This window comes from Gracilinanus agilis, chromosome 4 (assembly GCF_016433145.1).
Source record: "Gracilinanus agilis isolate LMUSP501 chromosome 4, AgileGrace, whole genome shotgun sequence".
Classification (NCBI taxonomy): domain Eukaryota; kingdom Metazoa; phylum Chordata; class Mammalia; order Didelphimorphia; family Didelphidae; genus Gracilinanus; species Gracilinanus agilis.
In genome coordinates, this window is record NC_058133.1 from 253,100,057 (window position 1) to 253,126,319 (window position 26,263).

Below are 26,263 nucleotides of genomic sequence, written 5' to 3' on the forward strand. Positions count from 1 at the left end.
GGGGTCCCAAGTCTTGCTGCTCCCAGGAACAAGCTCTGGTGAGCTGCCAATGACCCAATGGGTGCCCCAAACCTGCTCCAACTCCCGTGCGCTGCCTTTGGCATTGTAGGTGGTGTGGGGTGGGGGAGGGGGTTGCTCCGCTCGTGTTTTCGTGGGAGCTGTTTCACCCCTTTATAGCATGGAAATGTTCCGTTTCCACGTACCTCCGATGCTGCGCCCTGTTGTGGGGTCCCTTCTTTCCTCTGGATTTGTTTTTATGTCTTCTTGAGGAGTCCTATATGCGTGGGTTAGGAGAAGTCAAGCAGCTGCTTTTTACTCTGCCGCCATCTTAACCCAGAACTCCTGAAAACTGTATACTTTTACAATTTTTTATGAGGAATTTCCTCACCTTTTATTTCTCAGTTACTTTAAATGTGAGTTAGAAATTGCTTTAGGCAGAATATCTTTGGCTAGCAGGAGAATTTTTGTTGTCTAATCTCCATGCAATTGCTTGTGAAATAATAAAGGTGTCTCTGATAGACTATTGCTAAAATCAGAATGAAGACTGTTTTTTTACACAAAGAAATTATTGTTTCTTAGTGAGTTAAGGACAGGAGTGTGCTGGAGATAGCTCATACTGGCCTATTGTTAAATTTTCAGTGTGAGAATTTATACCTCAGAAATTGGCAAATCATATGTAAGATTTAAAATTAGGTTTGACTAAATATAAGTTATAAAGGTAAGATTGTGGTCGCTGTTTATAAAATATTAACCCTTAGGTCAGAAAAACTGATAGAAGCTTTTATTTACAAGGTAGAGATATTAAAGTGGGAATTATAGGAAGGAGGTAGAGAATTGTCTAGTCTACTAGCCTAAGTGCTGATCCGAAGAAGAAGAAGTCCAGCTCAGGAGCCAGTAAGGGCTTCTTCAAGTCCCGATCTCCACTGTGGAAGTCCTGGTGCCATATTCAACCAGAAAACCACCAATGCAAGCCTCTTACTTCAGCCTAAGTTACACACCCAGCAAGCCCCTCCAGCACAGAATGCTCCAGTCAAGGATGAGTCAAGGAAAAAGTAACTGCCTCCAAGAGTCTCCCTCCAGCCCCACTCGCCAATGCAGAATGAATGAATCAGTCCTTGGGCTTGGCCTTTTATAACCCTTTTCCCACATCACTTCCTGTCTCTCCTCCTCTTCACAAGAACCAATTGCAGGAAATGGGAGGCAGCTAGTGAAAAAGCTGAGTTGAGGGATGAAATGATTGGACTGAGGAACAGTGATGTCCCTGGGTTACAGAGGAAGTGGCAAATTGTAAAGTGGGAGAAGATTGGAAAGATATGTGAGAATTATCAGATTATAAAGGTCTTTGAATGCCAGAGATTTTATATTTGATTGTTAAGGTAATAGGGACCCAATGAAACATTGATTAGAGATGACAGGGTCAGAGTAGTGGCAGAATCAGAGGAGAGAAGGAGATGTTTAAGCTGTAAAAAAGGCAGAATTTGGTTAGAGAATGAATATGAAGAGATGTTGAGAGTGAGGAGTTAAGGATGGAACAGATTGTGAGTTTAGATGATTGGGAGGATGGGCATACCTCAGACTAGGAAAATTTTAAAGGGAAGAGTTCAGCTTTGTTAATATGGAGTTTAAGATGTCAAGGATGCACATCTGGAGGTTAGAGCTGGTTAAGCAGACTGAAGAATCATTAGCATAAAAACAATTGAGGGGCAGCTGGGTAGCTCACTGGATTGAGAGCCAGGCCCAGAGAGGGAGGTCCTAGGTTCAAATTTGGCCTCAGACACTTCCTAGTTATGTAACCCTGGGCAAGTCACTTAACCCCCATTGCCTAGCCCTTACCACTCCTGCCTTGGAACCAATACACAGTATTGATTCTAAGGTGGAAAGTAAAGGTTATTAAAAATAATAATAATAATTGAGTACATGAGAGCTGGTAAGATTACCAAGTGAAATACTATGGAATAAGAAGAGAAGTTAGAGGATAGAGTTATACAAAGAACAGCAAGAAAGTCAATGTCACTGGATCTCAGAGTAAGTGGAGTAAGATATAAGGAGCTGGAAAGGTAGGGTTTTTAAGAGATTTTAAAGCCAAACAGAATATTTATATTTGTTCCTGGAAGCAATAGGAAGTCATTGGAGTTTATTGAATAGGCGGGAATAGTGTGTGGGGGGCATAATTAGATCTACTCTATAGGAAAATCATTTTTGTAGCTGAATGGAGAATGGATCGGAGTCAGGAGAAACTGGAGGCAGCAAGCTCCACGTGGCTACTGCAATAACCCAGGCATGAAGCAAAGGGCCTGCACCAGAGGTGGCAGTGTCAGAGAGATGCAGGCAGATTCTGTACAAGAGCTGTTGCAAAGGTGAAATCAACAAGCCGCGGTAACAGCCTAGATTTGGGGGTTGGGGGAGACAGTGAGGAATTCAGGATGACTCCTAGGCTGTGAAACTGAGGATAAGGAGATCGGTATTGCCCTCGACAGTAATGGGGAGAGTGGCTGGGAGGAGGGTTCAGATAAGGCCTTTGATCCTGAAGATCAGGGGCAGAAAAGACCCAGCCCACCCTGACTGTCCATGGCTGGGAAAGGTTGGGGCCCGTGAAGGAGGCCGGAGAAAGGATTCTCCTACGCGTCCTGGGCTCCTCCTTAGGGGCAGTGGCCTGGAGGAAGTGGCTCGGTCCGTCTCCGCGTCTCGAGGCGGAGCAAGGGAAGGGCGGGAACGGCACCCGGCAAGGAGCCGCGGGGCTCGCTCCCAGGGCCGCTACCTCTTCCCAAACCACCAGGGCCAGAGCCGCTGAACTGCTGAACCACGGAGGAGGAGACTTCCGGGTTTCCTAGAGTGGTCTAGAGGCAACACCCGGAAGGGAATTCAGAGGGAGTTTCCGGCCATTGTTCTGTCCTTCTGGCGTGCGTGGCTGGGGTCCGAAAGGTCCTGCCTGTTTCCCGGTCCTCTGGTTCCTTATCCCCGCAGCCCACGGCTGAGTCCCCATCTCTTCCCCCTGTACTGCTCCAGGCTCCAGGTTCCTGTTGAGTGAGGCACGGACTGCGTGCGGAGGTACCCGAGGGCCCGCGGGGGTGCAGGGCGTGGGGGAAGCGGGGTAGCTCCATATTTATGGCTACACAGGAGTCCCCTAAACCAGCCTCGAAGTGCGCCTCAGACCGCTTCCGCGTCACTTTTGTCCTCCCTTTTCCATTTACGACCTTCTTTTTTTCCTCCCCCAAATCTCCTACCCTCCCCTCGCCCCCTCTCCTGTTTTCCCTCCCTTTCCTTGTTTTCTCCCCTCTTTCTCCATCTCCTTCTCCACCGCCACCCTTGGTGATCATAGCCTCACCCCAGCCCAACTGTGCAGCAAGGGGCAATGGAAAGAGAAGTGTTGGGGTGGGAGCTTTGTGGGTTAAACCTTCATCATGATCTCTTCTTTGGGACTCAGAAACTGTCACTCAGAAACAAAACAAACCCCCCCAAAACAAGCAGCAGGGGCAATTTAGCAGACCAAAGAGGGTTGCAGACACTTACTGGTAGCAATAATAACATAATCATTTTAAGGTTTACCGAGCATTTTCTTCCCAAAGGCCCTGCGGGAGCCAAGTTAAGCAAGTATAATCATCCCAGTCTTCTAGATGTAGAAACTGAAGCTCGAGAGGTTACTTGACTTGGCCAAGGTCATAGCCTGCTAGTAAATGTCAGCGCCAGGATTCTAGAACGAGTGTCCTGACTTCTTTCCATATTTTCCCAATAATGAAAACTTAGGGAAATAATTTATTTTACCATAAACTATTTGAGCCCACAGTATGAAAATAACAATAATAGCTAAAGGGACCTCAGAAATTGTCTAGTCATATTTTGTTTTAAATAAATGAAAAAACTGCCACCCAGGGAAGTTATAAAGCAGTTAGAACAGATCTCATTAAACTACTGGATGAAAAACTTGAGCCTTACTTGACATAGGAACACAGTAATATGATCCCTGAATTTGCAATAAGATCACTCACTTGCCTGGAATCCTTACCTTCCTTCAAAGCTTTTAAATCAAGCACCACTTCCTCCATGAAGCTTGTTAATTCTTCTTTTAAACGGATAAAATAAATAAAATGAGATGATATTTGTAAAGTACTTAACACAGTGCCTGGCACATAGGAGGTGCTATATAAATGCTTATTCCCTTCCCCTTCCCATCCTCTCTTAATTTAACTGTATATGTAATGTATTTCCACCCACCCCCGATTTTAAGCTCCTTGAAGGCAAGGATCGTTGTTGTTTTATTTTGCTTGGAAATGTCCCCTGTAACTAGTACACCTTGCATAAAAAAGATGATTAATAAATGTTTGTTGAACTGAATTTCTTTGTTACAGAGGTGGACACATACCCACTAACAGTCTTTGTACCATAATTTTCTCAACACCACGTAAAAACTAATCCCCAGTACAGTTAATGATGCATTTATTGATCATCTACAAATCCCAACATGAAACACAAGTATTACTGATGCCCAGTGACTGAAAATATACCCAAATAGCTAAAACTAGGTAGTGTCTATTCGATGACTATAAATGGCTCACTGGTTATTTAAAATGAAATTTACATGACCTTTTCTAATTTAGTTTGTTCTCACATAGTATATATACCAGATAGAATGAACATCCCTCAGATAAAAGACTGGGTTTAGGATGACTGATGCTTTAGGGCATTGTATTTTGTATTGTTCTTGTTACCCTTGCTATAACTTCCTGTTTCTAAAATGTGGGATTAGTAGGTGCATTGGGGAAGTTCCCTGATCCCCCTTGAGGATCTTTTTTGCTAGAGCATAGGTCCCCAGTTGTTGGGATAACCGACTTGTATTTCCATTGGAAAATATTGATTGTGCCAGACTCTGGGGATTCATTCTGAAGAATATCTTTCAATATCTGCCTTTGTTCTCCCTGTCTTGTGGGTTGCATAAGAGCCTTACTCTTTCTATCTTTTGGGCATTATCTCTCAAGTTGAAGTGGTGATTTTTGCTCTGCTCAGTATCTAGTTTTCTGTCCTCATTTCCTTGCATTACAGACCTTCCTCATGAATGAATTTGGCATCTGGATGTGCTGAAGTAGCTTTAGAAATAGTAGAAATGAGTGGTGAGAAGATAATCTGTTTATGGATTAAGAATGAGGGGCATGACTCCAGAGGGGTGATATAGATGACAAGTTTGGTTCATCTTAGTTCTCTTCTGGTCCTGACTAAAGACTAGAGTTCATTAGCTTTGTTATGGTGGGCAGAACTACTTAGCATGTTGTTTGTCACTGGTACTTGAGAAGCAGAATAACATGATGAATGAGTGAGTCCTAGACTCAAAGCAAGAAAATAAAGACTTGAATTCTGCCTGAGGTTTTCTAGCTGTGTGGCCTTTGGGCCTGTCAGAACCCTAGTTTCCTTATATGTGAAATGATTATAATAGTACTTATACTGCCTACTTCAAGGGGTTGTGGGATCTTTTGCACTTTGAAGATTTTAGGGAACTTTGTAAACATGAGCTATTTCTCCCAGCTACTACTTGTCTGAATTAGGATTTTTAAAGGATCTCTATAAAAGTGGATACCAAACCATCTCCTGAGCATTTTCCCTCTCCTTGATGCTGTATTTGGCCAGCAGGCTGTAATGTTGAGGCAGAAAAGTTGTTTCTGTATTTTTAAAGGACAGAAACCAGTTTTCATTGTTTTTGGTATTTACTGAGATGGCTGACAAAGCTGCTTTGAGGTCTGTTGATCTCACAATTAAGTTTTCCCTGCTAGGTATTAGGGTTAAAGGAAAGAGCAAAAGGTAGGCAAATCAATTGTGGCATAAATCATCCAAGGATAATCCCCTATTCAGGGTCTGACTACCATTCTGTCCTGAAATTGGAGCTTCCACCTGGGGATTGAAGCTTTATTCTGACAAAGCTTTTTGTAGCAACTGGGAAGGGAAGTAATGGGGATATAGAACAATATAGAATCACATCTTTTCCGATACAATAATTCTAAATAATGGTCCTGAACACAGTTTATTAGCATAAGCTAAATCTCTGACCCAGAGAAATTTCCAAGTAGAAGGAAGAGATGGTTCCCTAACCAACTAAAAGCTCTCAGAAAACTGTCTTGGAAGAAAAGGCAGATGCTGCTGTCCACAGAATCTCAAAAGATTATCAAAGATGGTTTGTTGTGATAATGGATGGCTTATAAAAGGTAGTGTGAACCCAAAGACCAACTTAAAGGAAGGTTTGCTAGCCCTTGGACCAGGAGTAGTATTAGATAGATTGAAAAAAATAAGTACTCACCAGGTTTAATTCTAAACCCTAATGGAAGAGTTCGAATTCTTGTGTAACCTAGAACAGTGGTGTGTTGTTTTAGAAGTTATAGCATAAAATAACTTATGGAAAAAGAACATAATGAATTTAAACAATTGACATCACCCTTTGCTCACAAAGATTATGTATGTATATACTTGTCCCCTTTTTTTACTTAATTCCATATAAACACTTTCATATATTGATGGAAACATTTATTTTTAATAGCTAGTAGTATTTGATAGCATAGTATTTGTTTCTGTTTATTGAGTTGTTTATGATTTTTCACTCAAATATTTTAAGTGGGAGTGGTTTGAGGCACAAAAGTCCTTTTTGTAATTGGAAAACACTAGTCTGGTTATAGCTGCCTTTTCCCTGATGTTGTTGATATAGTGAAAAATATAATTGAATCAGAAGAGTTATAGAATCTCAGAATTAGAAGGAACTCAAGAGATAATTTAGTCCAGTTTATGTCTGAACAGGAATACCTTCTAACACATAACAGGACTTTTAGTTAGCCCTCTTGAGGCAGTGATCCTACTTTGGAAAAGCTCTTTAATTGTTAGGAAGTTTTCCCTTATTCGAAACCTAAAAACTTCTCTCTTTGTGGTGTCTTCCCATTTTTCCTATTTCACACCTCTGGGCTCAAACAGAATGAATCTAATTCTTTGTGACAGCCTTCAAATACCTGAAGACAGCTATATGTCCATCTTTCTTTTAAGTTTTCACATTTAAGCATTACATTTCTTCAGCTAATCATCAAGTAGCATGATTTACAAACCCATCTCCCATCTTTTCTGCCTTCCTATGGATATGCTCCAGTTTATGATTGTTACATCCAAAACTGAACATATTTCACTAGTGAATTTGGCTCTGTAATTTACTTACTGTGTGACTGTAGGAAATTACTTAATCTCTCTAAGTTTCAGTTTTCTTCTTTGCAAAATGAGTAACACCTACTTTGTAAAATTTGTGGAAATGAGATAGGAATATAATTGCAATTGTAAAGTATTACATAAACAGAGGCATTTCCTGTGGTTGTCTTTCTTTAAACTTTTTTTTTCCCATTGTGTTTTCCCAGTGTCACTAAAAACACATTCCTTGTGTACTGTACTCTAATAGAAGACAGGAGTTCCAGAGCATCCCATGGAAACACAAGCTGATTGTGTGTCTCAGGAACCTCAGCTCCTGCATGAGAGTGGTGAGGAACATAGATTCCCATGAGAGACAGGAAACTTTTTTCCAGTGTGGCAAGATAGAGAACAATGGCAATATAGAATAAAGGGATCCTCCAAGAAGAGGCATTGAGATGGTCTCAGCAAGTATTTTTCTAATCTAGAGTCAATTTGAATTCTCTACTGGGGACATTCTTCTTGTGAGATCCAGGCTTTTATCTGATGAGTTAAGTTAGGGGCCTCTCTCTAAGTTTTAAAATTACTGTTCAATGACTCCAAAGTATGATATTTATAAGGATTTATTAAAACATGGGGAAAGAGTCTCAACTCACCCTTCACCACGCTGCCTCCTGTGCCAAAAACCCCATGACCATGCCAAAAACTCCCTTTCAATACAGCCCGCAAAAACCAACGACCAATAGGAAAAGGCTTAGGGAATTATGGGTATGGTGAAAGGGAGTTTGGTTAATGTAGTTTAAAGGGGTACAAGGTCTTTTCAACTTTACATCGCCCTTACTCAGTTCTGCTGATTCCATTTCAGCAGAAGCCTGTGCTTTTTTTTTTTTTTTAAAAACCCTTACCTTCTCTCTTGGAGTCAATACTGTGTATTGGCTCCAAGGCAGAAGAGTGGTAAGGGTAGGCAGTGGGGGTCAAGTGACTTGCCCAGGGTCACACAGCTGGGAAGTGTCTGAGGTCAGATTTGAACCTAGGACCTCCCATCTCTAGGCCTGGCTCTCAGTCCACTGAGCTACCCAGCTGCCCACTAGCCTGTGCTTTTTAAGAGCTAGAATCCTGAAATACATTGCTTCCATTGTTCCTTAGATTATAGTCTTGATTCATTGGCATACATGTGCACATAGAAATTATGGGATAAAAATGGTGAATTGAACACAGAAATAGTAAATATTTACATTGTATTATATACTCTTTGAGGAAAGAAAGTTTTATATATTTAGCCAAAGGTAGGCTAGATGATACCATTAGCTTTCCCTTCTGTTGGTTAGGATTGGAAGAGAGACAGAGTGACTGGGATGATTGAGCATTTGGCAAAGCTTGAGATAGAAGGGATAGAAATAGGATAAGACAACTTTGAACTGGTTTCCCTAAGTGGAGAGAGTGACTGGAGAGAGATTAGAAAAAGATGAGAAGTGGGATAGTCCAGATGACTTAGTGAAAAGTTAATATCCAAGGGAGGGCTCTCTCTGGACTTTGTACCTAATCTCTAATAGTGCAGGAAGCAGTCACTCTAAGGACCTGAGTCAAATCAAAATTTCCTCAACTCTTGAGAGGTTAAAAAAAAAAATGGTTGCATTTTCTCCCTATGTTGAAGAAGCAATACAAAATGGAGGTAAGATGAGCATTTTTGTCCTGTGGACTTTTGGCTTTAGAATGTGTAGTTTAAGGAACACTGATACTTTCCACTGAGTGGAAATGAATCTATGAGGATAGTAAAGTAATTTGAGGCAGATAGGTTCATTTGTGCTTTTTATGAATGTGTTTTAGAATAGGTTAATTTTTTTTAAGGATAAATATTAAATCTAAGTAGAGTTGTAGAGCTCCCCAAGATAACCTTTTATCAAGTACAGATATGTTTGATAAAAGTTATTTAAGGATTTCGAATTCACTCCAAGTAAAGTATATGGGAAGAGGGTCTTCCTGGTTCTAGTGAATTCCTTTTATGTAGGTTGGGGGAGTGTCGGGGCAAAGATAGACTTCATCATTACTTTCTTCTCCTTCAGCACCACTTTCTCCCAAAGTTCCTGCTTCTCTTGATGAAGGTAATCTGGGAGACCAGATGTTGGCCACCTCACTTCTAAAAGCCAAGTCCCAGGTGAGCTATAGTTTCCTCTATCCCATTGTTATTTAAAGGTGACAACCTCTTTTTCTCTTACTGAAAACTGCCTTCCTAGTAATACTTTATCTAGGGTCCTGATCCCCATTTCTCTTTCCAGGTATACAGGGTGATGGTTTGTCTCCTGGTTTTTTCCTAGCTTTGCTTCACTAATACTCATATTGGATCATCACTCTATTTAGAACTCTTTACCCAGTATTTCACTTCCTAATGCCTTTCCCATGGCCCTGGAATTACATAGAGAAATATGTTTTTACAGGAACTGGTGACATTTGAGGATGTAGCTGTGTACTTCATTCGGAAGGAATGGAAACGTCTGGACCCTGCTCAGAGAGACCTCTACAGGGATGTGATGCTGGAGAATTACGGGAATGTGTTTTCACTGGGTATGACATGTTTCCCTGGGAAAAAAAATTGTAGCTGAGTGGAGTCGATGAAAACATTAAGCAGAGGATTGATTCAGTATCAGTTCTAATCTTTCATCCTTGGGTCCTCCTAGAAAAGTTGAACATTGAAGTACTTTAAGAAGGGTGAATCCTTTTCATATGAAAGTCCACTGACTGCTGTTCTACTCTGTGCATGAGAACATTATGTGCTGGCTAATTTTACCTTTTCCATGTGTCAGGTTGCTGTAGGTTACCGCATTCTGTCTTTAATATAATTGTCTCTACTGAAAAATTTCCTAATAGAGAGAATGGACCTAAACTTACCTTTGTGGGACCAAATTATAAACTTGACCCACCCTACCTTATTATAAACTCAGCCAGATTATAAACTTCACCCTACCTCACCTTGCTTGCAAGAGCATATTCCTTTTTGTGCAACCAGTATATTTTTTTCTCTATCTGCTCTCTGTAGATATTGAGAGTAAGACTGAATCCTGGAGTAATTCCATTTTCTATCAAATTTCTTTCCCTATGAGCAGGCTTTCCATTCCCAAATCCTGAGATTATCTCTCACATGGATGGAGAAGAAGAGTCTTGGGTCCTGGATTTGAAGAGAGCTGAAAGCCAGGAACTCCAGAGCAGCTCTTGTATAGGTGAGTAAGGGACACATGCTTACCCACATCTTTAAATGACTAACACTTAAAATGGTAATTGTTTAGTTCATTCATAATTGTTTCCATTCCCTTGAACTTTCTGAAGAAATCTCATGATAAGAAAATAAAAGTTTCTACCCTCATGAAAATAAATAAATAAAATATAGAAATAGGATTTGAGTGATAATAAATTTATAATCCAGTGAAATTGCTTGTCAACTTCCGGAGTGAGGAGGGAAGAGGGGAGGGAGACAAAAATCATGTAATAATGAAAAAAAAAAAGTGAAGTTTCTACCACGACAGGACTAATGTGCCTAGAGACAGTACAAGGGAAGCTAGATGGCACATTGAATAAAGCTCCAGGTTTGGAGTTGGGAGGACCTGGTTTCAAGTCTGCCTTCCACTTCCCAGCTGTATGACCCTGGGCATGTCACTTTTGGCCTACCTCTTGCCCTTCTCAGAATTTTTGCTAAGACACAAAGTAAGGGTTTTTTTAAAAAGAAGACAACACACCAGAAGTGGACATAACTGTCTTTTGCCTCCTCTTTGTTTCATTGGAAAAAAGCCGTGAGTAGGTTTTGTAGGAAGCAGTAGAGCCTTATCTGTCTTGCTAAAGTTTATCCACTTCTGCTTTTCAACCTCTCTGTCTGCAGGAACCTATGACTGCTTTTCCTTACTACTTATGTACTAATTTTCCAATTACAACCTCCTGTAGTAATTTCTCTATTCAATTCCTTTATTGGCTTATTCCTTCATCTTATATAGGCCCTTTTTAGTCCTTTTACCAGCTTGCCTATTTGTTCCTTGGCTTCTCTACCTAATAGTTTCACTGTTTCAGACGCTTCTTAACCAGCCCACTGCCCATTCAACATCCATCTTCTTTCTTGGTTTTGTGTGCTGAGATGAATACTTCTGGATTTAACATCTTCTTTATTTTCCTTCTTTATTTCCTTCTTTATATAACCTTCTTTATTTTCCTTAACCCTGAATATTAATTTCCCTATTTTGTCCTATCTTCTACTGTGAAACTTTTTGGCAGGCACATAAATGCCATATGCTTCTAGTCCTGCATATATTAATGACATTTGGTTTTCCTTTCCTTCCCTTTTAGTTTCTTCTCTCTAAAGTGTATGTTTTCTGTTTATTGTGTCAGATGGTGAGACCAGAACTCAGAATGATCAAGAAATTTCTGAAGCTGCAGAATCACATGGAGTCATACTGGGAAGATTCCAAAAAGATGTTCCTTCAAGTCTCAAATTTGGAGAAGCCTGTGAATGGGAAGGCAATTTAGAGAGGCAACTGGGAAACTCAATGGAGGAAAGACTGAGGAGAAAGATGGGAGATTTTAGGCAAGTGATAGTTGAGGACCAGAAAATTCCCACAGGTGAGAGAGTTCAGCAATACAAAGAATTTGGGAGTAGTTTTAGTCTTAATTCAAACCTTGTTATTCATCAGAGAGGCTCTGTGGGAGATAAACCCCATAAATGTGATGAATGTGGCAAAAGCTTTAATCGAACTTCAGACCTCATTCAGCATCAGAGAATCCACACAGGGGAGAAGCCCTACGAATGTAATGAGTGTGGGAAAGCCTTCAGTCAAAGCTCACACCTTATTCAGCATCAGAGAATTCACACTGGAGAGAAACCTTATGAATGTAATGACTGTGGAAAAACCTTCAGTTGTAGCTCTGCCCTTATTCTACATAGGAGAATCCATACTGGAGAGAAGCCCTATGAATGTAATGAGTGTGGAAAAACTTTTAGTTGGAGTTCAACTCTTACTCATCATCAGAGAATCCATACTGGGGAAAAACCTTATGAATGTAATGAATGTGGGAAAGCATTCAGTCGGAGCTCAACGCTTATTCATCATCAAAGAATTCATACTGGAGAGAAGCCCTATGAATGTAATGAATGTGGAAAAGCCTTTAGTCAGAGCTCACATCTTTATCAGCATCAGAGAATCCACACAGGAGAGAAACCCTATGAATGTAGGGAATGTGGTGGAAGATTCACCTATAGCTCAGGTCTTATTCAGCATCAGAGAATTCATACAGGGGAGAATCCCTATGAATGTAGTGAGTGTGGGAAAGCTTTCAGGTATAGCTCAGCCCTTGTTCGTCATCAGAGAATACACACTGGAGAGAAATCTTTGAATGTGATGACTATGGGCAAAGGCTCCATCAGAGTTGCTGCATTAAATATCAGGGAATCCATCCACATGAGAGAGTGAGAGCCTGCTTCCCGGGTAAAAACAATGAATACAAGAAAACCTTTGGTTGGAGCTTGTTCTTAAGAGTCTTGACAAAGTCCATCCTGAGGAATATTCTATGAATATGAAGAATGTGGGAAGTTTCCTCTTAACTGGAACTCTGCCACCATAAAGTGAAGTGTATGGGGCAAAAGACCTTGACCTCTATCCCATCTGAGCCAATGAAGAGGGGCCAGCAATCTAGGTAGCTTCCTCCAGGATTGGTCTGAGTTATGAAAGTAAAACTCCCCAAAGAATAGTTGATTGAATGCTAAGGATAGAAGGGAACTCTGGTCCTGATAATATTTCTTGGAAAGGAGTTTACCATTCACCTTTATATATATATATATATATATACACACACACACACACACACATCAGGGGAACTTTTTTGGAAGAAAAAAATAAATTTCATGGCCTCATTTTCAACAACTAGACAGATTGTAGGGGTGAGGATATTGTTAGGAAGGGAAAATGTAGGCTATCTCAAAAAATAGTTTTTCTACTATCTACTGAAGGGGATTTCCTACCATATCTCTAAAGGAAGTGGGGGAATGTAATGTGGGTCCTGAGGAATGGTCATCACTATTCAGAGACCAAAACAATGCAAGAAAGTTTTGGGTCTCATTTGTCCTCAATGAGAATATGGCAACAGTTTGGGTTCTTGGACCAGGATGGCTTTCCAAGCTTCCTAGATTGTTTTCCTAATCCTTATTTCCCTTCCAATACAAATGAAACGCTATATCACTTTTTCAGTCTATTGAAACAAGTGTTTTGGTGTGAATGAATGAATATGAATACATTTTTGTTTCAGGATGCAAGCATTTCTCCTCCACTTCCCCTTCCCCCCAATAAACCAGGAAACTTATCTTGGCTGTGGTTTTGACCTTTTTAAAAACTATCCAATTTAACCATACTCATTCTTCCTTTCTCTGTTCTTTTTGAGAGTCCCAGCACTTATCTGTTTCTTGTGTGTACACAACATCTGAGGCCACTGGGAAAGATGGATCAAGATTAGCTGAGGCAGCAGTAGCCCTGGAACTTAGCCTTGCCGGAGAGAAAACCACCTAACTAGAATCTGTCTGAGGAACTTGCCAAACAATAGATGACATATTGTACTTGGATGTTTGCAGAATGCTTTATATGATCTTAGCTGAACAAGGTTGAGGTAAATTGCCCTCATTTGATAGGAAGAAACAGATTGAAAGAGGTTAGGTATTTTTCCTGTGGTCACAACTAGAATCAAAGAGAATTTCAAGTTATTCTGTGTGCTTGCTCTAAGTGCAGCAAAGTGCTATATCAGGGAATGGGGAAAAGCACCCCAAGAGAAGGAGAAATTGGGATCGGGAGAGGCATCATGGAAAAGGTGAAATTTGAGTTGGGCCTGAAAGTGCATAGAATTAAAGGGGAAAATGGGGCATATAAATTTTAGACATAGAAAACAGTAAAGGTGAAAGTGGGAGGCAGAGATGCAGGATAAGTGGGATATTGCCAGCTGGTGGAGGATCTCAAATGCCTGGCAAACAAATTTGACCTTTTATTTAGCTTTAGTCACCAACGATATTATGGCTAATGTTTGTTTTGAATTCAGGGAAGTGCTATTTGGAAGTGTCTAGCAGACTCCCTATGGACACGTGGGGACTTTGAGACTACATTTCCCGTGATCCCTATGGGTTTCCAGTTTCCGGTTTAAGGCGTGGGGACATCCAGTGTCCCCACGTATGGGGAAATTTAAATTCGGAGGACGGCCTAGAGAAAGCCTCTTTCTGGGTTTTGCAGAGTGGCTGGCTGGCGTACCAGAGGGACAGGATGGGCTCCGGCGGTAAATTTAAAAGATAAGCGCAGGGGGCAGCTGGGTAGCTCAGTGGATTGAGAGCCAGGCCTAGAGACAGGAGGTCCTAGGTTCAAATCTGGCCTTAGACACTTCCCAGCTGTGTGACCTTGGGCAAGTCACTTGACCCCCATTGCCTACCCTTACCACTCTTCCACCAAAGAACTAATACACAGAAGTTAAGGGTTTAAAAATATTAAAAAAAAAAAAAAAGATAAGCGCGGTCATATATATATTTTACCAACATGGCCATGGCTTTAATTAAACTACTAATTTCTCTTATTATAACAGTCTTTATCAATTTTAATCTTAACAATTATGGCAACCACGAAGGGATCTCCTTCTCTTGGGGTGCTAGTTATGCACAAGAAAGATTCTAGCAGAATTATGAGTGGTTAGAGTGGGAAATAGTGAGAGTCTGTACTGAGAAGTTGGCAGTGAACATAGCAGTTGGATTGAGAGCTGTTTCAGGGACAGAATTAGTAAGATTTGTAACCAATTAGATTTGAATGGTGAGGGAGAGGAGAAAATCCAAGACAATAGAGTTCTGAACATTAGAGATTGCGTGAATAGGGGTACCATAGGTAGAAATAATGAAGTTAGAAGAACAGATGTATGGGATAAGAATAATATGCTGTTTTTAACATGTTGAGTTTGAGTTACCAGTAGGACAGCTTTTTAAGATGTACTTCTAAAACTCAGATCAAAACTAGAAAAGATTTGAGGGGTAACCTGCATAGAGGTGACAGCTGAAATAGACTAGAGTGAGATTACTAAGAAAGTGTAGAGGGGAGAGACAAGTGGCTATGAATAGGCAAGACGAACACACAAATAGGTCAGAAAGGACAGAGGAGAGAAGTGATTAAAGAGAACCAAGTAGAGTCCATGAAATTTTTTTTTAACCTTAGAATCAATATTAAGTATTAGTTCCAAGACAGAAGAATGGTAAGGCCTAGACAACTGGAGTTGTGATTTGCTCAGGTCACAGCTAGGAAGTGGCTGAGGTCAGATTTGAACCTAGGATCTCTCAACTCTAGGCCTGGCTTTCTAATCCCCTGGGGTCTATAAATTTTAAATTAAAAAAAATATTTTGATAACTATAATCTTTCTTTTGTAATTATTTTATTCATTTGAAAACTATTCAGAGAAGGGGTCCATAAGCTTTACCTTTGGACTGCCAGAAAGGGTCCATGACAAAATGGTAAGGAACCTCTGCTTTTGAGGTATAGAATCAGAAAAGGATTGAACAAAGGGCATTGGTTTTGAGATTATTAGGTCATTAGTAATCATTAGAATCTATATCAGGAGTGTTGGCCTTTGAAAACCAAATGGGGGGGGGGGTTGAGGAAGTAGATATATTTTGAATAAGACAGAATGATAAATATATAAAAGAAGATCTAGGGAAGGTTTTTTTTAAGATTAGGGAAGATTAAATGGAAAATTTTATATCCAAATACAAACTTCAAGAGAACCATAAAAAGGTAAGCAAGAAAGAGGGGGGGGAAATTTTTAAGGACTTCAGTAAGGTCAAATTGATTGTATTCCTATATGGGAAAATGATATCTAACTAAATTGTTTTCATTATTATAGTAGATAGAAGGAATATTCATAGGCAGAGGCTGTGATATTAAGTTGTTAAAGATGGTACTAAGAGAAACTTGAAGGAAGAAGGAAAATAGGATAAATTATACCACATAAAGAGGTGCCATGGGCAGGGATGGGAGAATATATTATAAGAAGGGGAGGAAGAGAATGGTAATAGGTAATACTTAAACGTAACTCTCAGTGGAATCAGTTCTGAAAGGGAAGAGCAGCCAGATCTATTGGGGTGTAGAATTCTATTTTACTCTTCTAGGAAGTTGAAAGGGAATAACAAAAGGGCAGGGTGGGGGTGGGGCAATAAATAGACCTTAAAGAGAAATAAGGGAAGGGGTGAGAAGGAAAGTAAAATAAGGGTGGGGGAAAGGGGGACTGATTAAAGGCTGTTTTAAAAAACACTGTTGTAGAAGGAAATAGTGAAAGAAGAAAGGGCAGGACTAAAAGAGGAACATTAATTATGATACTAGGCTGCTAGGAATAAAAATAGTGATAGGCAGAAGTTGGTGGAAGAGAAGCCAAATGAAGATTGGTAAGGGATGACTAATGGGGTAAGTCTTGGAGGAGGCAGAAGGGGGTAATAGTTCTATTAAAGATTTGAAAAGCATTTCTATCCCATCAGGTAATACAGATTTTTACAAATTATGGAAGAAATGGAAACAAAACAGGTTATTATATTGGGAACTTGAAAACTGGAGACATCTTGACTATTTGGCATATAGCCTGAAATATTGGGGAAAGGTCACTTGGTTTAAGTGTGAGTTAGGAGTGATAAGAGTGAAGAAAGGATTGGGAACAGTTGTTTTATGGAATGAGAAAATTTGGGATAGAGTTGGATTGTCAAAGAATCAAGCATTAGCTCCCAAGCCCTCAAGTTTGTGTATATACTTGTGTGTTTTAAAAATTGCAATAGCTAAAACTGGGAAGGGACTTTAGGAGTTATTCATTCCAACCCCATTATTTAAAGATTTGGAATTCAGGTTCTATGACTCCCAAGTCCAGGTGTTCTTTCCTCTAAACCAGTGATTCCCAAAGTGGGTACCACTGCCCCCCTGGTGGGTGCTGCAGCAATCTAGGGCGGGACAGTGATGGCCACAGGTGCATTTGAGGCTGGTGAATAACTGTAAGGGGGCAGTGATAATATGTGACAGGGGGTGCTAAGTAATATTTTTTCTAGAAAGGGGGCAGTAGGCCAAAAAAGTTTGGGAACCACTGCTCTAAACCATGGCTACATTGTGCACTCTCTTTCACAGTAATTTTCTGACATTTTTTACAGTATCAATATCAGTATCATTTTTGTACATATTTGACTTTTCTATTCTTGATTCAATCTTTTCCTTATTGGAACTTTTGGCAGAACTATAATGAGACAAGCTTTAATAATCCTTAGTCAAAAATAGCTTGGGACTGGGTTGTTGCCAAGAGGTTTAAAAGGAGCTTATAGGTAGCAATGGACACTTTTTGGATTTTGGTTTCCTTGCCTAACTCAAAAATTTTGGTTGATGGGAGCATTTCATGTGATGGTGGAGACTAAAGCCTAAGAAGATAGATTGGTAAGAAAATGTAATTCAGATTTATTTCTTTGAAGGGTTTCTGACTAGGTAGGTATTATCCTAAATGCTGATTTCTTAACTAATATACTTGATAAGTAATTACAATTGGATTTTTGAGCATTTCAAGTCATTAAATGCCCAGTGTTTGTATAGCACTTTGTTAGGTTCTATGGAAAATACAGAGATGTAGGAGAAATCTTTATTTTCAAGGGGAGAAAAGAATAATTGTGTATAATTAAAAATGCTAACATTGTTGATTTCTACAGGTTTATTCCCCCTCATGACCTTTTTTCTTTCTTCCTAGTTTAAACCAGGTTCTGTAGATCATACTGGAGGCTGATATGTACTGGCAGAATGAAACATCTTGGTGTAGTATAGAGAGACAGGCATTGCCTATATTTACAGTTTGGATGCCCTACTAAATCAGATTAAAATGTAACTGGAAAATATTTAGCAAATGGTCCATAATAAAAATGCTAGAGCTCAGGAAATGGAGTAATTGATATGGGTTGAAATATTTGGGGAAAAGTTTCATGTCGTAACTGGGATTTGAGGTGAGTCTTGAAGTTAGGATAGGATTTTTGTAGAGAGTGAGGAGGTCTTCAGATGAGTAATGGCATGAGCAGGTACTTCTACAAGCTAGTAGAAGTCTTGGGGACCACACTAATGCAGTGGAAGGTTGGACCAGGCCACCTAGGGACAAAACAACAAGCCTCGTGTTTATCTCTCACTTTTAAAAATCTTTTCCTTTTTGTCACCTTATAATATTTTAGATATAGAACTAGAAGAGACCTTAGAAAAAATCTAGTCCAAACCCTTTATTTTAAAGAGGTAAATATGTCAAACACTCCCAAACTCTTGATTGTTCTCCTCCCCCTTTCTCAATCCTCCTCCACCCTGTTCTCAGCCTAGGGATTGAGGCCAGTGCCAGTTCCAGTGATCCACCAATAGTAATAAATAATGGCAATTCCTGCAGACCATGTAGACAAATAACTAAATTGAAATGCCCCATGATATAAATGACTCCAGTTTGATACTTTCTTGAAACTTGATGACATTGCACTATCTTTATTCTTCTATATCTGTATCTCCATTATATGTCTCTTGCTCAACCAACTGGATATTCCCAGTATTCAGTATTGTTTTTTTTTCTTTTTCTTTTCTACCATCCCCCTCATATTTTATCCAGATCCATTGCTTCAACTACTACTTTTGTGCATGCCATTTTCATCAATGAAATCCTATCTGTTTCAGATCTTGAACAACATGACAATGGGTCTTTCTTGGGGAGAACTTTTCTAGTTCTTTAGTGGTTGTGCTGCACAGGAAGTGGAGGCTTAGCATCTGAATATACAGTTACCCAATCGCATCCTCCACATGACCAGTACTGGGGACTGCTATCCCTAGGTATTTGGCCACAGGGTCCTCAACCAAAAGATAGTCCTTGGGCTTGTTAAAGAGGCAACCTCTCTGTTTAATCTCTCTCTAACCTACGAAGACCATAGACTTTTAAACTACTGAAGAGTCGGAATAATTCAGAAGTAGGAGGAGGAGTCTAGATTACTCCCAGCTGCTAGTTGATGAAGGCATACCTCAAATCTGGAATAACCTGACCCAATAACTACCAATGCTATGACATCCACATGATGAAATGTGGATGGGTCAGTAGGTCCTTGGGTCAAAAGTATTCCTCAACTCCACCAAAATGATATCAAAGTCCCAAATTAGTTGTTGGTTATGTCCATGCCTCTCAAAGAGACACAGTGGCTTTAAAGCCTTTTTAATTTTTCCAAGTTTATTCCTCCTCTTGCCCTATACTCTTTCTTCCTAGTTTAAAATTTATAAATCCTGTAGATCATACCAGGGGCTGAAACTGGGAACATTAAACTAACTAACTAAAATAAAACATAGATAACATGGTTTTTAAGTCAACATGCAAGCCGGAGGGATCCTTCTATATGTATGTGTTTAGTAGCTTTTATTTCTATGAGTTTGATACTAATGTTGTAGTAGTTAGGATCTTAAGACTTAGGGTTATGTCTGGAAGATCTGGGTTCAATTCCTGTCCTAGACTAGTAATTTTACTAAATTCTCTATATTTCTCAGAAAATCTAGGAAGGCTGCACATTGTTTTCTTCTTCACTGGATTTTTGTGTCTTTTCCCACTTGATCAATTTTGCTTTTTAAGCTGTATTTCCTTTTTTGCATTACTTTAATTTTTTTCCCCATTTTTCTTCCACCTCTCTTACTTGGTTTTTGAATTCCTTTTTAAGTTCTTACAGTACCTGAGACCAATTCCCATTTTTCTTTGAAGTTTTGCATGTGGCTGCTTTGATCTCACTGTCCTTGCTGTCCTTTGTCTACACAGAAATTTTCTATAGTTAGGTTTTTCTTTTGCTGTTTGCTCATTTTCCCAACCTTTTTTTTTTTTTTTTTTTTTTTTTTTTTTTGGCTTATGGATTGGGAATTCTGAAAACTGCTGATTCTGTCTCCTCTGCTGATGGCTTCCAGGACTTAGCACTCTGAGCTACTTTACCCTGGCGCTATGGGCTTCACCACAGGCTCAAAAGGGCCAAGAGCTCTGGACTTCTGGGCCTCACTGTGGGCTGGTGCCAGGGCTAGGGTCTTCAAGAGGAGAGTTTGGGGTGCTCTGCTGTTGGATCAGGCAGGGTCCTGAGATCCCAAAGTTGGCTTGTGCCCAGGTTTAGAACCTGGCACAGCAGGTGGGAGAGTGATTGGCCAGCACTCCTCTGTGTGCAGTTTTACTTCTGGTTCCCCCTTATCCAGTGAAAATTGATTCTCTTTGCCTACCCTACCTTTCAAGTTGTTTTCCTCAGGAGAACCCCCTTACTCCCTCTTCTTGTTGGTTTTGTGTCTCCTGTCATTTTGAGGTACTATTTTAAGGTTGGTGTGAGAGGATTCTTGGAGCAATTCCAGCTACTAAGCTCCACATTGATGAACAGTTTACCTGGTGGAATAGTTGTCTGCTTTCTTAAATACCTACCTAACATCTTCATAAGGAGCTCACAGCAGTATGCACTTTTCATCTAATTCCAAAAATTTAAAAAAACGTAAAGCAACTACAAATAGCTGACATAGAAAAATATTTTTTTAAAAAATGTTTAAGGGGGAAAAATCATTCACCAAAGAAATGTATTTAGGCTTAATAAGGAGTCAAATATTTTCCTTTGTATTTTTGTTTCATAAGTATCTAGCTTAAGCTTTCTCTAATGTAGCATCATCTATACCCTCAACCTCTGATCTTACTTAAACTTACGGGTTTCTTAAAAATCATTCTAATTTATGTCCCCACCTAGGATTTCCGATGGGAACCTCTATATACCACTTTGGTCTGTAATTGTGGGTAAAAAGTCCCTAAGTAAGTTCTGGCTATTGAATATATCTAAGCAATGTCTGTCAGATATAGTATAGCTTCTTTACTCTGAAGTTATTATTATTATAAAATGTAAAAGGGTAATCAGTATTTTTAAAAAAATCTTCCATTGAGTCTTTGCTTTCTCCAGGGGTTCTATTGAGACCACCTCAAAAGAAGCCCTTGAGCTCACTTGGCCTTTTTATTTCCTGACATGAAGCCTAAATTTCACTTCTAATGATTAATGTTCCCAGTTACAATTTTAATCTAGTTCTGGTGGCCATCAAGAGTGTTAGACATTTGACACCTCTATACTACACCAAGTATACATCAGCCCCATGTGTGATCTACAGGATCTATAAATTTTAAACTAGGAAGAAAGTATAGGGCAAGAGGAGGAATAAACTTGGAAAAATTAAAAAAGTTTTTTTAAAGCCACTTGTCTCTTTGAGAAGCATGGACATAACCAACAACTAATTTGGGACTTTGATATCATCTTGGTGGAGTTGAGGAATACTCAATACCAAGCCCTATCCCACTTCTCTGTAACAGCCCTTCAGATACTTACAGATGGCTATCTTTCCCCCCACCAATCAGACAAGAGCTTCCCAAGCTAGAAATCCATAGTTCCTTTAATGAGTATGAATATGAGGTCTTTCAGCTTCTGATTGCCTGCCTCTGATCACCCTCCAAATCTTTCCTGAAATGTGGCACCTAGGACTGAACAAATATGGTCTAAACAGGGCTAAGGATATCAGGGCTAATTAATTACCTCCTCAGGCCTGGCCATTTAGACTGCTATATCATAGTTGACTAGGTGGAATTTTCAATACACTAAAACCTGAATCCCTTGTACTTATGAAGTTGAATTTTGAGCCCAAGTATTTCATATTGATTTCATCCAAAGAGATTGAATTCAACATCCAAGGCTATTAAGATATTTTGGGATCTTGCTTCTTGTCAGATAATGTATTGGCTATCTTCAGCTTTTTGATATTTCTATTTTGGAGAAATATACTCTCTCTTCCTTTTGTCCACATCTAACAACATTTTAGATAATACCAGAGCAAACATCCTAAGAAAACACCTATTCAGTTGAAGTTAATTCAACAAATTTTATTATGCTTCTACTGTGTGAAAGCCTCTATACTAGGCCCTGGAGCTATAAAGATAAAAATGAAAATTTCCTTCTGATAAGGAACTTACATCAAGTCCTACATGACTATCAAATGGGTCTAGCCTTTGTAGTAAGCCTTTGTAGTAAGCCAGAGTTGAGCCAGGCTGGCCACTAGACCTCATATTTTAGATTGAAAGAAAGGATATTCATAGAACATCAGATAGTTAGCAAAAGGCTTATTTAGTCATGACAAGGAAAAGGATATTTGGTGAACAAACAGCATTGATTCAGCTGAGTTTATCAGTGTTGTCTGAGGAAGGAATCAAAATTATTGGTGCTCTGGCTTTTGAATGAGAAAGCTCAAGCCTTTACTCTCATGAGCCAGTGAAATCTTAAAGATGGCTTTAATGTTTTGATTTTAAAAATAAAACTTTGCACTTCCTAGCTGTGTGTTCTTGGGCAAGTCACTTAATCCCAATTGTCTCACCTCTGCTGCTCTTCGTCTTAGAATTTATACCAAGATAGAAGATGAGTTTAAATAAATACATTTTATTCATGTTTTAGTATCACCAAATTTCTTCCCAGCATCCCTTCAACTTCCCCTCTCTCACCAGTTCCATTCATTGGCATGGGGATATTTTCTTATATCTTTTGAGACATTCTTATTTTTGTTTTTAATTTTGTAACATTCACTCATTTTTTTGTGGTCATTCTTTCCTTTACATTTTATTGGCCCTCCCTACTTTACCAGCATCAGCTCTTATAGATTTTTCCATGCTCCTTGATATTTATCATTTATTACAGCACAATAATAGTTTATTAGATTTATATACTACCATTGTTTGGCCATTTCTCAATCGATGGACATCTACTTTGTTTCCAATTTTTTACTGCCAAAAAAAGGGAATTTTCTTATCAGTGGCCTTGTGGGGTTTAAGCCTAGTAGTGAAATCTCTGTATACTTTTAGTTATTATACTGGCATAATTCCAAATTGCCTTTCAAAATGGTCACTGATTCATTGCTCTAATAACCCCTCCAACATTTACTATTCCCATTCTTTTACTATCTTTGCCAATTTGCAGGGCATGAGGTTGTTTTGATTTGTTTCTCCTGTAACAATATTTGGAGCATCCTTCCATATGGTTGGTAATATAAGAATTTTGGGGAATTTGGCTACGTAGCTATTAGGGAATGACGTTTGAATATATATTGTAATATGTATGTCATATATTGTCTAATATTGAATATATATTTTAGATATCAAGCCCTTACCATAAAAATTGACACAAAGATTTCCGCCCCCCCCCCCGACTCAACTGTTTTCCTTTTTTAAAAAAGTTTTTGATGTAATTTGTTTTTTAAAACATCAACATAGGGGCAGCTGGGTAGCTCAGTGGAGTGAGAGTCAGGCCTAGAGACAGGAGGTCCTAGGTTCAAACCCGGCCTCAGCCACTTCCCAGCTGTGTGACCCTGGGCAAGTCACTTGACCCCCATTGCCCACCCTTACCACTCTTCCACCTATGAGACAATACACCGAAGTACAAGGGTTAAAAAAAAAAAAAAAAAACAAACAAAAAAAAAAAACATCAACATAACTCTCCCTCAGAGCCATCTTATACAACAAATGCTTTTTTTTTTTTTTGTCAAAGGTTATTATTGGGTCATCAGAGATGCAGAACAAACCCTAGTGTGTAAAACTGAGAAGAATCCCTGCTCTTGAAGAGTTTACAGTCTTACCCTCAGCTTCTGCTCAACAGTGCCCAGTTTTCCCTAGGTCCCCTCTCCATCACTACTCCCTAAAACAGATCTTGGATGAGGAAGTGTTCAGTTCTTAATATACTAAGGAAATGGGAGATAGCTAATATATATATAATAGCATTTATATAGTGCTTTAAGCTTGCAAAACACTACATTTTTAAGGACATAACCCATTTGATGATTATAACAATTCTGAGAGGTAAGTGCTATATTATTATCCTCATTTTACAGATGAAAAAACTGGGGCAGAGAGTTTGTGATTTTCTGAGTCACACAGCTAATTATTTGAGATAGGATTCAAACTCAGGTATTTCTGATTCCAGGTCCAATATTCTGTGCACTCCCCCATTTAATAGCTATCCTGTATCAGGGTCCTCAGGCAGAAGTACAAAAGGAATGTATTTTAGGAAGAGTACATATATTTCCCTTACCCTTATCCTTATAATCTGATGCTGTTTAATTTGGAGAAGGTGACCAGTGTGATTGTTCACCAACTGCTGAAAGATTCTTCAACAGGGAAGCTAGACCTATATGCTATATCATCATTCAACTCTTGGGGTAGGAGAGAGGAAATAAGACAACTTGTGGCTGGATAAATGCCCTACAAAGGCCTGAAAGAAGCCTTAAAAAGTCCCTTGGTGAAATCTTCCTCTCCTGAAACCATATAGTTTCCAGCCTAGCCATCAGGGTAGGGGCAGATGAATTCTTCTCAAGCAGAGAGAGAAACAGGTCAGGGAAGATTTCAGCTACAGACATTATGGCAAAAGCACTGTTGGCATTCTGACAAACATCCACCCCTGGTCTTCCTCTGCCTTCTGTGCCCCAATTATTTTCTGGAAATGTCCAGCCCTGAGTCAATGGAACAAAAAGTTCTTTCTCTAAAACTTCAGATCTTGATGGTCTCATGACCCTCAGCCTACCTATTAAGCCTACCCTAGGCTAGATTATTATCCTGTTAATACTATTAAACACTAGTTAAACTAGTTAAACACTAGAACTAACCCTAGTGTTTCGAGTCTTTCCCTCATCAGGTGAGCCACATGCCTATGATGGCACTAGAGCCTGACTGCCTCTTTTTGACGGGCACAGCCTGGTAGCTTGCGTGAGGAGGAGGAGGAGGAGAAAGAGGTGGATATCCCTTTCCCTTCCTCCCATCCAGGTGAGGGGGAGAAGGAAGCAGACATCAGAGTTGTTAGGAGAGGAGGGAGAACATTTGGCTCATATCAGGATGAAGACATCTTTGCTGACCGTGGCTTTGAAAAGTATTGTTCTCTGGTGTAGGAATCTAAAAGTCCTACAACAGGATGGACTTGCCAGAGTCAAAATATACTCAACAGGAAGGAATCAAAGGATCCCAAGCTCACATGAAGGATGAAAACCCTGGCTGGTGAGCATGGATGAAACTAGAGATCATAGGATCTCAGAGACTGAGCTGGGACCTGGCAGAGTAGGGAGAAGAGTGATCGTGGAATCCCTTCCCCAACTCCTTCCAGTGGATTTCTTGGTGTCACAATTGCACCAAATAGGAGAGCAGCTGGGGAAAATGGGCAGCAGATGGATGAACTAGGTGGTGCTTCCTGGCCCAGCTGTTGCTCCTGGAGCTTGCTGAGTTTCTGGTTCCTGGCAGAGGACAGCTTTGCTAGTAGATCCACCCTTCCTCACCACTACCAGCAGAGGTAGTGTGAAAAGGCTTCGTGAAACAGTCATCTTTGTGCATGGCATGCTTTTTCAACTATAGGGCGTAGGTTGTGGAAGGCCGCTAGGAACTCATTTGACAGGTTTTCTGGCATCATTATCCACTCACCCCCCCCCCCACACACACACACACTACTGAGTCATCCATTTCATGTTCAGAAGTGTTGGCATCTATCATTAAGAGGGGCCTAGAAGCAGCAGCCCCTGAGAAAGATTCAGACTGATAAAGTGAGAGGCTGAGTGCTTCAGTGACTGCCAGGCTTCACAGTCCTGCTGTGGCTACGTGTACTTTTAAAACTGCTTTCTCTTCGGGGTTTCCAGAGTCAATCATTGAGGATCTGGCTAGGATTCTGTCAGCTCTTTTCATCATCAGGCTAGTGAACTTACTAACTGATGGTTCCTCAAAGAGTTTCTCTCTCTGGTTAGCAGAGCTGACTCAAGCAACTGATGGCACAATTGACTGGTGATCTGTGGATTATCTCAATCCACTTTTATCATCACAAGCTGTTTCTGATTCCTTGACATCTGGAACAACAGCCCCCTGGATTTTTTGTTCGTTTGTTTGTTTTTTAGGTTTCTCTTGAGCTTCGTAAGAGGCACTCCTTAAATTTAATCCCTGTTAATGAGAAAAATGATACAAAGCACTGAAAATTCCATATACATGCTTAAGAAGACCAACCTTCTGTTTAATTCAACGAGAGTAGCCTCTGACCAATAAGGAAAATAATAAACGA

General features: G+C 39.8%; 1 protein-coding gene across 1 annotated transcript; it reads left to right on the forward strand.

Moving 5' to 3' along the window:
* Nucleotides 1-7,375: 7,375 nt before the first annotated feature.
* ZNF3 (zinc finger protein 3) lies at nucleotides 7,376-13,666 on the forward strand. Its single transcript, XM_044673560.1, has 4 exons — nucleotides 7,376-7,487; nucleotides 9,204-9,295; nucleotides 9,576-9,702; nucleotides 11,509-13,666. The coding sequence occupies exons 1-4, from the start codon at nucleotides 7,436-7,438 to the stop codon at nucleotides 12,585-12,587; spliced, it is 1,350 nt and encodes a 449-aa protein (XP_044529495.1). The 5' UTR covers nucleotides 7,376-7,435; the 3' UTR covers nucleotides 12,588-13,666.
* Nucleotides 13,667-26,263: the final 12,597 nt, after the last annotated feature.

Bases quoted from the DNA above. Each gene is read 5' to 3' on its own strand.
- ZNF3 (XM_044673560.1), top strand. From the start codon at position 7,436: ATGGAAACACAAGCTGATTGTGTGTCTCAGGAACCTCAGCTCCTGCAT. The intron at 9,296-9,575 runs GTGAGCTATAGT...ATGTTTTTACAG, and splicing joins TTCTAAAAGCCAAGTCCCAG to GAACTGGTGACATTTGAGGA. The intron at 9,703-11,508 runs GTATGACATGTT...TTATTGTGTCAG, and splicing joins CGGGAATGTGTTTTCACTGG to ATGGTGAGACCAGAACTCAG.